This window comes from Garra rufa, unplaced genomic scaffold (genome assembly GCF_049309525.1).
Source record: "Garra rufa unplaced genomic scaffold, GarRuf1.0 hap1_unplaced_383, whole genome shotgun sequence".
Lineage (NCBI taxonomy): Eukaryota > Metazoa > Chordata > Actinopteri > Cypriniformes > Cyprinidae > Garra > Garra rufa.
Window position 1 is genome coordinate 1 of NW_027394650.1, and position 14,647 is coordinate 14,647.

At 35.4% G+C, this 14,647-nt stretch overlaps 1 protein-coding gene across 1 annotated transcript; it reads right to left on the reverse strand.

Annotated features, from left to right (window-relative positions):
• Window positions 1–250: 250 nt before the first annotated feature.
• Window positions 251–14,641, reverse strand: LOC141317139 (TLC domain-containing protein 4-B-like). Its single transcript, XM_073832947.1, has 5 exons — window positions 14,463–14,641; window positions 6,304–6,473; window positions 3,393–3,482; window positions 3,180–3,238; window positions 251–1,376 (listed from the first exon to the last, which is right to left on the reverse strand). Exons 2-5 carry the CDS (start codon window positions 6,456–6,458, stop codon window positions 1,183–1,185), a joined length of 498 nt encoding a protein of 165 aa, XP_073689048.1. The 5' UTR covers window positions 6,459–6,473; window positions 14,463–14,641; the 3' UTR covers window positions 251–1,182.
• Window positions 14,642–14,647: the final 6 nt, after the last annotated feature.

Here is a 14,647-nt window from a genome sequence, read left to right on the forward strand (position 1 = left end):
TATAAATTAAGTATTAAATATAATAACTGAATAACTTATTTACTAATTTAAACTTATTTACTAAAAAACTTATTTAATTGTTATTTGTTATTATATAGATAACAGATGCAAAATATTGAAATATTTACATTTGTGTAATTATTTAATGCTTATTTATATGCATAATATTTTCCATTTAATTATTTACTAACTTAATTAATATTAACATATTTATTAACATTAATAAATATTTTTCAGACTGATATATTGTTAAAACATTACTTTAAATCACTTAATTTTTGAAGGCATCCCTTTTACAGAATGACCTATGCCAAACAACTGCGCATCAACTGATGCCATTTCAAGTGTTTAGTTTCATTTCTTACTAATTTCTGACCAATATCTCAAAAGGCACAAGTAATAACCTGTGCAACTAAATGTGCAATTAATAAGAATTCAGCTGACGACCAGATCAACCTGTTATTCAGCGAAACAGTCCCAAATCGTGAGTGTGGATCAGCCCAAACAAACAAGCGCTTTCTCGCTGTTACTCATCCTGCAGTTGAGACGTGGATGTTAGGTTTTAGAGGGGAGAGAGAGAGTTTAGGAGGAAGATCGGCTCAAAGCAGGGGAAGTTATTAGAGCATGCACACAGGAAACCCTCCAATAGCACCACAGGAGCATCAACACATGCACACAATCCAATCCGGTCCAGTCTGGGCCGAAAGCCGGCCAGAACTGACCGATAAGAATTGCTGAAGGGGGTCAGTGAAGTTGAGGAAGAGAAAATGGACTTCTGCATAACCGTCAATGAGCATTCCATGCAAAAAATACCATCATCATCATCATCATCATCATCATCATCATAACCAGTCAGCTACAGAACCTGGTGACCTAGAGGGTAACCGTACAACTGAACCAAGAGTGAACCGCAGTGGCCTCAGTGGTATAGACTAGTGGTTAAAGATCTGGGCTGGTGACTGCAACTGTTTGGAAACCAAAATGTGCTAAATAGGGATTCGTTTCGAAGAAGCTGCACAAAAAAAAAAAAAACGGGACAGAATGACTCAATCTCAAAATGAATTTTAGAAAATGACGCACTAATAGGGACTTTTAGCTTCTGACTGTCCTGTTTCTCAGTTTTTAGTTTAACACTTTAAGTGAACACTTGTGTTGTGGAGCGTCAGCCAGGGAACAGAGCTTTCAGCACCAGCTGCACACCTGAAACCACCACTGCTCACTCTTGGTTGTCTCTTTCCCATCTTGCCTGCATGTTCTGTTATGGGACAACAGGGAACTCACCAGTACATAGTAGTAAGCATACAACGCTGCCAGGTGGTGGATTACAAAAAACTTGTCTCCTATTGCTCTCCAATAGTAAAATATAAGCAGCAGATCTGGAAAACACAAACAAAAGGGCAAACAGAGTCAGCACTTTAAGGAATATGAATTTAGCCGTTTTCATTTAGCATGGAAGTGATTTAATACATTCCAATAACTGTTAACAACATGGCCTAATGATTATATATCCACATTTCAAAAGTAAACACTGATCTAGGGACTTTTGCAACAAATTTTTTAACTCTCGTCATTCAGAGGATTCTATAAAATCTCTGCCAGCATTTGATACCTTTGATTTCTGTTAGGTTTTTTATTTCATTTTATTTTATCTTATTTCATTATTTTTATTTTTAGTTCTCATTTTATTTCTTTTTATTTCATTTATTCTATTTATTTTAATTTTTATGTACTTATTTAATTTTTGTCATTTTATTTTTATTATTTTATTTTATTTTTATCATTTTATATTTTCATTTATTTTAATTGTATTTTTCATTTTATTTCATTTTATTTGTTTTTTTATTTTATTTTTATATTATTTCTTTTTATTTTATTTCACTTCATTTTGTTTTTAATTTTATTTCTTTTTAATTTATTTAATTTCTTTTTATTTTATGTACTTATTTAATTTAATTTTTTGTCCTTTTATTTTATTATTTCATTTATACCTATTTTATTTCATTAAATTTCATTTTAATTTTAGTTTTAATTTTAAATTTTTTAATTTATTTAATTTAAATAAATTTTTACTTTACTTTCTTTAATTTTTATTTTATTTATTTATTTTATTTGACTTATTTTATCATTTCTTTTTAACATTTTGTTTATTTAATTTAATTTATTTTCATTTAATTTATTTTCATTTTCTTGTTTTTTTTCTTTAATTTAAATAGTTTATTTCTTTACATTTTATTTAATTTTATTTTTTCATTTTATTTAATTTCTTTTCATTTCATTTTTTCACTTTATTGTTTTTTTTATTTATTTTAATTTCATTTTCTTGTTTTATTTGTTTATTTAATTTAAATAATTTCCTTTCATTTTATTTTTATATTTTTTATTTAATTTCTTTTCATTTAATTTAATTTTATTGAATTTTTATATTGTTTACTTCATTTTATTTGTACATTTTATTATATCATTTCATTCAATTTTTTGGTATTAGATTTGATTTTATTTCATTTCATTTTAAAATTTCACAAACTAACAGAAATGAAAAGGCATATCATAAAATACCATAAAAACATTTTTATAAATATAAATAATAGTTTGATTAATAACAAATAATACCTTATTTGTTAATATTAGTTAATGCATTAGCTAACAACAACCAATATATTTTTACAACATTTGATTTTTGTTAAATTTAGTTAATTGAAATGCAATTTTTAATTGTTTATTCACACAACTTCTCATTTGAAAAATCTATTAGTGAAATTACTCTATTGTAAATTAATGTTAACAAATGCATTTGTTTCATTTTAATAAATTAAAGCATACTGTAAAGCAGATAAAGCTGATAAACCAGTCACATTTCAGTTTATGTACAGTAAGTTATAAGAGTAAAAAAAAATCTAAATAGAAAAAAAGTAAAAGTAAAAACTGAAAAAAATCTATTTAAAAAAAATGATAAAATTATAATAAAGAATTTACAAAATAATCTGCAACCAGGTTAAAATGGTCACAATGGTCTCATTAAGTGAAACTGGGCTGACCAGCAATTTAAATAAATCAATCTACTAGGAACCCCTCCAAAAAAACATTCATTTTCAAATCAACCCTCAATATTACAATATCTTGCATTTCCATGCATAATGCAGCTCTCCAAACACTACCAGACATCTGTTGTAAGCTCTCACCAGATATGAGGTAGCCTGTAGTAATGCTCACGTTTATCTTCACCAGAGTAGGATCTCCCCTGTTGTGGTAAAGATGAGGACAAGGCACTGAGATTACTACAAGATCACCTTAAAACAGTTACAGAAAGAGTCCTGCTCATTTCTAAAGAGCAGCGCTTTCCCGGCATGCCCTGCATGCAGTGTGACGGTTCGGTTTGACGGCCGAGTGCTCACCATACGGGGTCCTGATTGACGGCCTCATCGAAGAACAGGATGTAGAGGCAGAAAAGGCCGACCAACAGGGCGTGGAGCGTGGACACGGTCCTACAGAGGCACAAAAGCGAAAGGTTTAATCACAAATGGCAAGTGTTTACAGTGGTTTGCTTTTGTTGAATCGAAAAGGAGCGATTGACTGCTGTGTGTCCTACATCTACAGATCTCCTCCAGTTTGCTGTTCTCTTGACAGCAGGCTGAAATGAGCATTATCACTGCCATCTTCGCCTCTTGGCAGTTTCTTTACGCATATACAGACGCTGGTGGTTTTGAGCGACAGTTTACAACCTGCTCTCCACAGCGTAATCTTTTGAGAAGACATTTAACAGGGAAATATTTGAAGCACTGCTGCTGTGAATCCACTGGCTATATTCAACAAGAGTAATTGCGTTGTTCCTTAAACAAATGACTCTTATGAGCCAGTGAATCAAAAACAGAGTGCAAACAGTATCTAAATGATGACACAGTGCAACCAGTGTAATCTGATTCCCAAACAGGTGAACCAGAAACACACAATGTGACCGGTGTTTTGTATTAGTTGTTAAGTAACAACCTTTAAGTATTTTGAGTCCACACAATTTGACTTGTACAGTTTCTAAACGAATGAGCCAGTTCTTCTCAGTGAATCAAAAACATTTGTTAAGGAGTCATTTAGACACACCTGTTTGCACTGTTTGAGTCTTTTGACCCAGTTCTTCTCAAATCAAAGCCATATGCTTCAACCAGTGTAATCTGATTCCTAAACTATTGACTTGAGCGGTTGTTTTTAGTAAATCAAACACATACAGTCTAACCAGTTGTCTAAATCATTCCCAAATGAATTTGACTTGAGCAAATAGTGTACAGTCGTGGCCAAAAGTTTTGAGAATTACATAAATATTGGAAATTGGAAAAGTTGCTGCTTAAGTTTTTATAATAGCAATTTGCATATACTCCAGAATGTTATGAAGAGTGATCAGATGAATTGCATAGTCCTTCTTTGCCATGAAAATTAACTTAATTCCGAAAAAAACTTTCCACTGCATTGTTAAGAAGGCTTCAGGCGTCCAAGAAAACCCAGCAAGCGCCAGGATCGTCTCCTAAAGAGGATTCAGCTGCGGGATCGGAAGTGCCAGCAGTGCAGAGCTTGCTCAGGAATGGCAGCAGGCAGGTGTGAGCGCATCTGCACGCACAGTGAGGCCAAGACTTTTGGAAGATGGCCTGGTGTCAAGAAGGGCAGCAAAGAAGCCACTTCTCTCCAAAAAAACATCAGGGACAGATTGATCTTCTGCAAAAAGTATGGCGAATGGACTGCTGAGGACTGAGGCAAAGTCATATTCTCCGATGAAGCCTCTTTACGATTGTTTGGGGCATCTGGAAAAAGGCTTGTCCGGAGAAGAAAAGGTGAGCGCTACCATCAGTCCTGTGTCATGCCAACAGTAAAGCATCCTGAGACCATTCATGTGTGGGGTTGCTTCTCACCCAAGGGAGTGGGCTCACTCACAATTTTGCCCAAAAACACAGCCATGAATGAAGAATGGTACCAAAACACGCTCCAACAGCAACTTCTTCCAACAATCCAACAACAGTTTGGTGAAGAGCAATGCATTTTCCAGCACAATGGAGCACCGTGCCATAAGGCAAGAGTGATAACTAAGTGGCTCCGAGACCAAAACGTTGAAATTTTGGGTCCATGGCCTGGAAACTCCCCAGATCTTAATCCCATTGAGAACTTGTGGTCAATCCAAAGGCGGGTGGACAAACAAAAACTCACTAATTCTGACAAACTCCAAGAAGTGATTATGAAAGAATGGGTTGCTATCAGTCAGGATTTGGCCCAGAAGTTGATTGAGAGCATGCCCAGTCGAATTGCAGAGGTCCTGAAAAAGAAGGGACAACACTGCAAATACTGACTCTTTGCATAAATGTCATTTCAGTACATCACAGAAACAACTGAAACAAAGATCTAAAAGCAGTTGAGCAGCAAACTTTGTGAAAACTAATATTTGTGTCATTCTCAAAACTTTTGGCCACGACTGTAGTCCGATTCCTGAACAAATTGCGCGTTATAAGCCAGTTATTTTTAGTGAAACAAAGGCATACACATACAGTGTGACCAGTTTTCTACATGATTCCTGAAGAAATGAGCTTTGAGACAGATCTTTTTAGTAAATTAAATGCATACAGTGCAACCAGTTTTCGAAATGATTCTTAAATTATTTAGTCTAGTCAGTTCTTTTAATGAATCAGAAGCACAGTGCAACCAGTGCAGTCTGATTCCTAAACAAATAACTCTGAGGCAATTTAAGCCATACAGTGTAACCAAATATTTCTATCTGATTCCCAAATAAATTAGTCTTGAGTCGGATCTTTTAACGAATCAGAGCCAGTGCAACCAGCCCAGTCCGACTCCTAAATAAATGACACGTTATGAGCCATTTCTTTTTAAATGAATCATTCAAAACCCTACAGTCTAAATGATTCCTGAACAAATTGGTCTTTTGAGCCAGATCTTTTTAGCAAATCAAACACTTACAGTGCAGCTAGTAATGTTCTGTGATTCCCAAATGAAACAGTCTTATGAACTATGTCTTGAGTCAGTTCTGTTAAAGAATCAGAAGCACAGTGCAACCAGTGTAGTCTGATTCTTAAACAAATGATTCTTATGAACAAGTTCTTTTCAGTGAATCAGAACCACACAGTGCAACCAGTGCAGACCAATTCCTAATCAAATGACTCTCGTGAGCCAGATCTTTTGAGTGAATCAAACACATACAGCTCACAATTACTCCTTTGTATTTCAAATAAACAGAGAAGGTATCACTTACATAGAGAAATGCAGAACTAGTCCCCAGCACCCAAAACAGGCGGCAAAAAAATCATGTTTGTGTACCTTGAGTTCCACTCGATCTTCTGTTTGTGGGTGAGTTTGAGGAAGCCAGGGCTGGTTCTGGATGACGCCCAGGGACTCACGCTGTGAAAGAGCCACTGGAAGGTGCAAAAACTCACCACCGAGATGAGCAGGATCAGCTGGCTGAAGGGGTCCATGGCCACCCGACCCCACTGCAAGAGAAAGAGTAGAAAAAACACTTGAAGACGCTTTACAGTAAGACATGAACATCAGCGCTCTGTTGAAATCACACTCACTGTTCCAGGGGAAAAGAAAAGTAAATGTTTAACAGACTTGCCCTCTGCCATTACTGTGTTCGAAAGGAGAAGCAAATGAGGTGATGCAAAGCCCAAGTCTCTATCTCAACTGAAGCCCATAAAACTAACACAGGCGGCGGGAAGGCTCGCAGTATCAGTCCTCCTCTCAGACTTTATTTAAAGCATCATTGGTTGATACTAATGCTGCCAGTTGTGATGCAAGAGTTGGTTGCCGATTCCAAAACACTGTCCAAAATCTCAGGCATCCCAGTTGCACAACTGTTCTGGAGTAAACAGCAGGTTCCTGTTGTCCGAAACGACACAATACGTAATCCTTTATATCATATTGAGCTTACGTCTAAATGTCAACCTTCTCCTAATCACATGCTCAAACAGTTCCTGCTGCAGTCTGGTGCTGTCACTGTGCGCCAGAAAAAACAAGTCTGTCCCCTTTGAAGCGCATAGTTAGGAAGCAGTGATCCATAATGATAAACCTTGGGCCAAAATAATCACAGCGTTTCAACTGGATCTAGCAGGAGTGAATCAGCACAAAGAGTAAAAGACATGCAGTAGATTTTCTCACTTCCTATAGAAAGTGTTTTTCATTTTTTTTTTTTATTAAAAAAAAAAAAATGTACAAAAGGTGTAACTGGAGTGATACATTTTTAAAAAGAACTAATATATACCATTTAGGTACTATGCATCTACCAAGTTGCCAATATGCACCCTTTAGAAGTAAATAAGGTACAAAGGTGTACCTTTTGAAAATGTACCGCCCATGTGAGAACTTTTGTACCTTTTTCCTGTATGGTTAGTCAGTGGAGAAAAGGTCACTAGGTTAATGTTCAAATGGTTACCTGGACTAAATGAAGTTAGAGGTTAAGCCATGTCAATACCACATAACTTGAGGAAACTGTTCATCAGTAAACATTTAATTCACTGTGTTATTCAATAATTGTCACTACGACACATTATAAACTAAATATATACATATATACACTGCCAGTCAAAAGTTTTTGAACAGTACGAGTTTTAATGGTTTTTAAAGAAGTCTCTTTTGCGCAGTACAGAACAGCACACATAATAAAATTGTGAAATAGTTTTACTATTTACAATAACTGTTTTCTATTTGTATATAGTTTAAAATGTAATTTATTATTGTGATCAAAGCTAAGTTTTCAGCATCATTATTCCAGCCTTTGGTGTCACATGATACGCCAGACATCATTCTAATATGCTGCTTTGCTGTTCAAGGAACATTTATTATTATTATTAATAATATCAATATTTAAATGAATGGAGGAATGATGCTAAAAATTCATCTTTCAAATCACAGGAATAAATTATATTTTAAATTAGATTCAAATACAAAAGTTATTTTAAAAAATTTTAAATAATCTTACTTGCTCTAAAGTTTCAAACTGTAGAATAAAATATGCAGCACAACTGTTTTTTTAATATTGATGATGATGATAAAAAATGCTTCTTAAACAGCATATCAGCACATTAATTTATGAAAGATCGCTGGAATAATGATGCTGTAATTCAGCTTTGCATCACAGGAATAAATTACATTACCAAGACTAATGTCTTTTTTTGACTGGCATCATTTTTAAAGCACCATCATCAGTCGAAAAGTTTTGAACAACTTTCAGAAGGAACTTTTATTTTGACAATGCTAAGAAAGCCAGTATGTGAGTGCATATGCAAGCGTCATTTTTAAATACTGAAATTGATGATAATAAAAAATATTTTTTTGAACAGCAAATCAGCATATTAGAATGATTTCTGAAGGATCATGTGACACTGAAGACATACACACTCAGTTGTATACTAATTAGGGCCGGGACTTTAACGCGTTAATTTAGATTAATTAATTACACAAAAATAATGCGTTAAAATTTTTTAACGCATTTTAATCGCACTAAGTTTTGCACCGCGGAACGTTTCTCACTGGATGAGATTAGGCGGACCGATTATACTGGAGCACAAACTAGCGTTCAGACAAGCCAAAGACGTCCGTCCTAAATAGTATTGTATGTCCCAAATCGTAGTATGTTTAAAAAGTATTCCAAAGATTCCCGGATGGTCTACTACTTAACGATCAATGCACACTTTTAACTGCTAATATTGCCCGCAACACACTGCGCCGTGAACCAGGATTCGATTAGAACTACAAACACGCATAAAAAGTGTTAAAAAACTACAAACATGGAGGATATACGCGACCAACGGACAGGTAGAGAAAGGGGTTTGAGTGATAAATAATCAGTGTGTAACCTGATAAAAACTATTTTTTAAATGTTATCCGCATTATATTCCATGTGCAGCAACATTTATAATGATAGGTTTGGTCATTAACGTTTAAATGCATAATTAAGCAAACACAAGAGCAGAGTTCTCGGAATGAAAGACTCGTTAAAGAACGTGCCTCTTGCTACACTTAGTGGCAATATTGCACTGGTCTGTTGGACTTGGTTGAACAAAAATAAACAATATTTTGTTGCTTAAGCTCATGTATTCAGTCATTATTCAATGGTACACTAAAAATCCATGTAAAAATCTTAATTCTCACTGTTCTCAGGTCAAATATTTACATGCGATTAAAATGCGATTAATTTCGATTAATTAATTACAAAGCCTCTAATTAATTAGATTAAATTTTTTAATCGAGTCCCGGCCCTAATACTAATATTTCAGTACATAAGACACACAAACATCCTTGACACCTAGAAAACCACAAAACTCAAGAAAGAAGCATCGCTTTACAAAACATCTTCCGCCAAGTATCTCATAAGGTCATAAGTGCTCATAAGTGCTCATAAGATCTCCTGCTGATCTACTTTTACAACCTCTGGCCCATGACAGCTAATGGAAAACATGAATCGCACACTTACCTGAGGCTATAAGTGTTCAAAGGACGAGAGAAAAATACAAAACATCCGCCGTTGTGCAGAGAGTGTGGCGAGAAGACACTGACACAGTTTTGAAAACCATAAAATTGGAGTTTTGTGGCTTTCAGCCTGTTTACTAGCTTTAAGGTCATCTACACTTTCAGCAGAGAAACTGATAATAAATGTCCACTGACACATCAATGACAGATAGCAGTTAAACGGTCATCTGCAGCATACATACACAGTCTCTACTGTTTCTACGTGTCACAACTGCAGACTCCCAACGGCAGGCCAACAGTCAAACAAGGAGATCTGCAAATCAGATGAAATGTAGATTAAACAAGTTTCACACAGGACGTTAGTCACTCAGTCACTCATCCTCACAAGCCTTAACTTGCTTTTAATTGCTATACAACAAACAGGAGTCAATCCCACCTCTCAAAATAAGGATATACCAACAGCTCAAAAGGTAAAATGGTTTAGGTTTCCCAACACTAGACATCCACCAGAAGGTAGTTCCACCCCAAACTAATGCAACTGGTTGAGCCAATGTGTCTATTGGGATAGATGAAAGAATCATAGACAGAATTCGCCACTGGCAAGATTGCCTTTTCTAAATAAAACTTGGCTATGCACAAAAATATTTTTAATTGCTGCTACATGACTAAACAACACAGAGAAAGAAAAGCCCTGAAGCTGTCCAAAGATTTCCTGATACACAAAATAATGGTGCAGTTTAGGGATGCTCCGATCAAGATTTTTGCAGCCGATACCGAGTACCGATTTTATGTCATGGTGTTCGGCCGATACCAATGCCGATTCCGATGCTTTGAGCTTTATATAACTGATATGTAATCTCTCTGATCAACATTCATCTTTTTTCAGATAAAGTATTACAGATGTTGCTTTTGTTATATTTTGTTACATTTTTATAGTAGTTATGTAACATATGAAAACCATTGTTTTAACAGAGTAATAAATAATCACTCATTATACAGTGAGTGGACATTTTAATATGCCTTTAAAATTGGGTTTATACTAGGGATGCTCATATTGACCGTTTAACCGTTAACCGACAGTAAGAATTTTAACCGATTATTACTATCAGTTAAACGGTTTAAAAGGGTTTTTTTCTATTCTTTTTTTTTTTTTACGTTTGCTGCATGGTGAAAGAAATAATGCTATTTGTAAGTTATCTGTTTACTCGCGCGCGGGTGTCGACACGTGCAGTGTGGCTGTACAGACATATTTCGCTTCACCTTTACTTAGTAAACAGATGTAGTATATGCAACTCAATGGCAAGTGGCGTTATTGGCTTATTAGTAGTGGTGGGCCGTTATCGGCGTTAACGTGCTGCGTTAACGTGACACTCTTATCGCGCAATAAAAAAAATATCGCCGTTAATCTATTCTCAAATTTGGGTTGGGAGCTGGGTCTAAACTACGCAAGCTATGATGACTTTCACCTTGATAGTTTAACGCGGATGTATACCGAAGACTATAGAATATGGTCGCGCGTTTAAGTCTCCTCCGCCAAAACACAGACGGGATCGCGTCGTCCTCCATTCATAAAAACCGAATCTACTATAGCGAAATGCCACGTAAATTCGTCGTTTTTTGGATTCATAAATCAAATGTTGGTCAGTCACTTAATTCAAATCGCGATATGGACTAGTGTATGTGAAAACTGAAATGCAAAAAGACCGTTTTAATATGAATCGGATATGTTCCGTTTGCCTAGCTGTATGTATGCATTGCGGAGACGAGCTTTTACTACACGCATACTGAAACACACGTGACGCTCCCGGTTATTTTTGGCATTTTCATCTCACATGAACAGATAAACTCAATCTCCCAAACTGCTGTGAGTGTCACTTTTACCGTTTCATTTGAGAAAACTAGCATCATATCATACTGTATACACAGAAAATTCACGGCAACCTGTCAAAATAAAAGTACGGTGTAACATGTAATGGGCTGGGTAGGTGTTGACGTTAAAAAAAAACACAATCTAATAGGGAGAAAAAATAATTTCATTGTTAGTTAGTTAGTAAACACAAGTACATCTAATTGAACATAATTTATTTTCATCAACAAATTATCATAGAACAGTTTTATGAGCTTTATGATCCATTCTCAAAGACTTTAAGTCATTATTTGGGTAGCACACATATTCTGAATGCCTTCAGCAGAATTCAAATTAGCCATTTTAATCTAGATTAATCTAGATTAATTCCAAGATTTAATCTAGATTAAAAAAATTAATCTATGCCCACCCCTAGTTATTAGAGAGTGAATCTGTGAGTGAATGTATTCAAATTCTGAATGAATTATAGTCTAGAAAGTACGCAATAGGCGCTCCCGTTACAATCACTGGAAAGCTATCACTCATCTTAGAGTAGTTCATCGCAATCTCACAAAGTTATTAAAAAGTAATAAAATAACCTTTACACTGCACAATTAATCTCTTATTTATACAACACTTTCTTTGTTTTAATAAGAGAGTTTGCGAAAGTGTAGAAATCAGCAAAACTGAAACCGGCACTTTGGTTGGTGAGTGGATTGTAACTTAGCCTCCTCTGATTGGCCACAGTGATAATCAAATCAACATACATGTCTGTGATTGGCTATTGCTGAACGCTGTAAAACACGCGCTTCTCCACACGCATATGACAGTGGATGGAAGTCCCGAACCGCAAATTGAAAGGGTTTTTGTGATGGTGTTTTTTTCGCGGATCTAAGAGTTAACAGGCAGCGGTCCTGCCTATCCGTACAGCATGTGGACATGTTAAAAACTAGGCACACTGAGGTATTGGCTGGCCTGCTATATATTTTTATGTCCGACGAGAAGAACCTGTCAGTTGCATTGCGGTCTATGCAGCGTCAAAAAGCTCTCGGATTTCATCAAAAATATCTTAATTTGTGTTCTCAAGATGAACAAAGGTCTTACGGGTTTGGAACGACATGAAGGTGACTAATTAATGACAGAATTTTCATTTTTGGATGAACTATCTCTTTAAATAGTGTAATATCAGCGCTATATCAGCCATAAGCCATCCATATTGGTCAACCACTACTGCATACTACTGACATTTTAACAATAAAATGCTGATTGAAAATCTCCAAACTTATCTCTTTAAATGCATAATAGGCATTATCGAGGTTATACACAATTGAGTCGTAGTCAGAATTGTTTCTGAACATGGTCAAACCACTAAACTAACAGACTGTGACATCAGCACATCACCTCATGGGGTGATAAGAGTCAAAAAAACATGCGGTCACTAAATTTAGACTTTCTTTATGTAGCAATAGGCAACATGCACACATACAGGTGGGGGGAGGGGGGGTGTATTTAAAGTTCCTATGCAGGATCATGCTGGTTGTGAAGGGTAGGCGCCCAAAGAGGTCATGAAGCAATGTATGGTAACAGGAAGTTGAGCTGTTTTCATAGATGAACACGTGTGACACCACGTTTTCTGCTGCATGCATTTGAGTTATGAGCATACAGTTTATGAAACAAAACTTTCAGATATGTATGATTGGGTAGATTAAAATGCTTTCCATACTGGTGTACAGGTTTGTCATGTGGGCAGATAACAGCATTGACAAAACTGCATTGCTGGCATGCTGTAGTGCATTGAGTAAATGCATCATATATTACGAGAAGCAGTGCTGCCTTATGAATGAAACATTGGCTGGGGAAAAGCAAAGCTCATAGAGCAGGAGAATGGATGGACTTCTAAATGGATGCTTTATTAAACCCATGAGGAAACTGCAGTGCAAAAGCAGCCTGAAACAATCTGCAAAGTACAAATATGTATATACACAAAGAAATTAATTACTTTTTCAAATTAAGGCCTGGAAACCACAATTTAACATTTTAGACTGTGGTTTCCAGGCCTTGGTTTTAAGAAGTTATTGAATTAAGTATACTTAAATATACTTTAAAATATATATATATATACTTTGTGGCAGGTACCATGGTACCACTTTACTTTCATATACGGGTCAGTGGAGTGCAGATGAAATCTATTAAAAGGATGACTTGATTTTTCTATGATTAATATGTCTTCAACTTTTGGATATATATATATATATATATATATATATATATATATATATATATATATATATATATATATATATAAACTTCAATAAAAAAAATGACCCAGGGTCACAAATATGCATAAAATATCAATAAAGAGTTTTTGTCAATAAAGAATTTTTTAACGTTGCTTGATTTTAAACAGCATATTTGACCTCAAATATTACATTTCTTAGAAAATGGCATGTTTTTAAATACATCATTTCCATTCAGTATTTGTATATATCCACACACCCAGAGCTTTCAAAAATGAAAGTAAACCAAAAATCAGGAAGAGCAGAATAAAAGACCTCAACAGAAAAGTAGTTTTCGGAAGTAAGCAACAAAATTCCTGTTGAAAAAATGACAAATACATCCAAAATAAATCTGTGCTGTGCTGAATTTAGCACTTCCATTAAATAAAGAGAAAATGATTGAAATTATTATTTTAGTCGCAAACCTGAACAAACGCTTCCCTTCATACTGACACGTTTTTACATTTTCAGCATAGAATCGAACGTACTTGAATGCATAACTCAAGATTTTGGTTTTTAAATGTCATTTTAGTCTTCATTTGTCAAACTCGGTCGACTGTGTGCTGCATTGAACCGCATTGCTTGTGTAACAAATGCACATATATATGTACATTTATGCTTAGTTGAGCATTTTTATGAAGATGGGCGCTTGCTAAACATACATCAACGACTGCAATTCATCACTAAGAGTCTGATATAAACACTGAATCACATCTCTGCTAAAGCACTGTAAAAACATTGCGATGGACAGAAATCGACTAGTGTTGTTACCAACATGCCTGCTGCTTTCTTTAGGCCAAATTACACCGCAATGCTGGCTGAAAACACAACGCTTATGCATTAAAATACTCATTCGTATCACGCAATACGTGCGTTAGCCATATGCTTACCTCTTATCGATCATCAATGGTGTCTGTTGGTTAGTTGTGCATGGTGTCTGAAAACATGGGCTGGTAAAAATCCGTGATTTTCGTCAGTCAGACACATGCATGATTCTTCTCTCTCCACGGCGATATGAAATGCATGATTTCATATCAAAAGGAGAAACGGGTGGTCTTTATAATATTCTCAATCT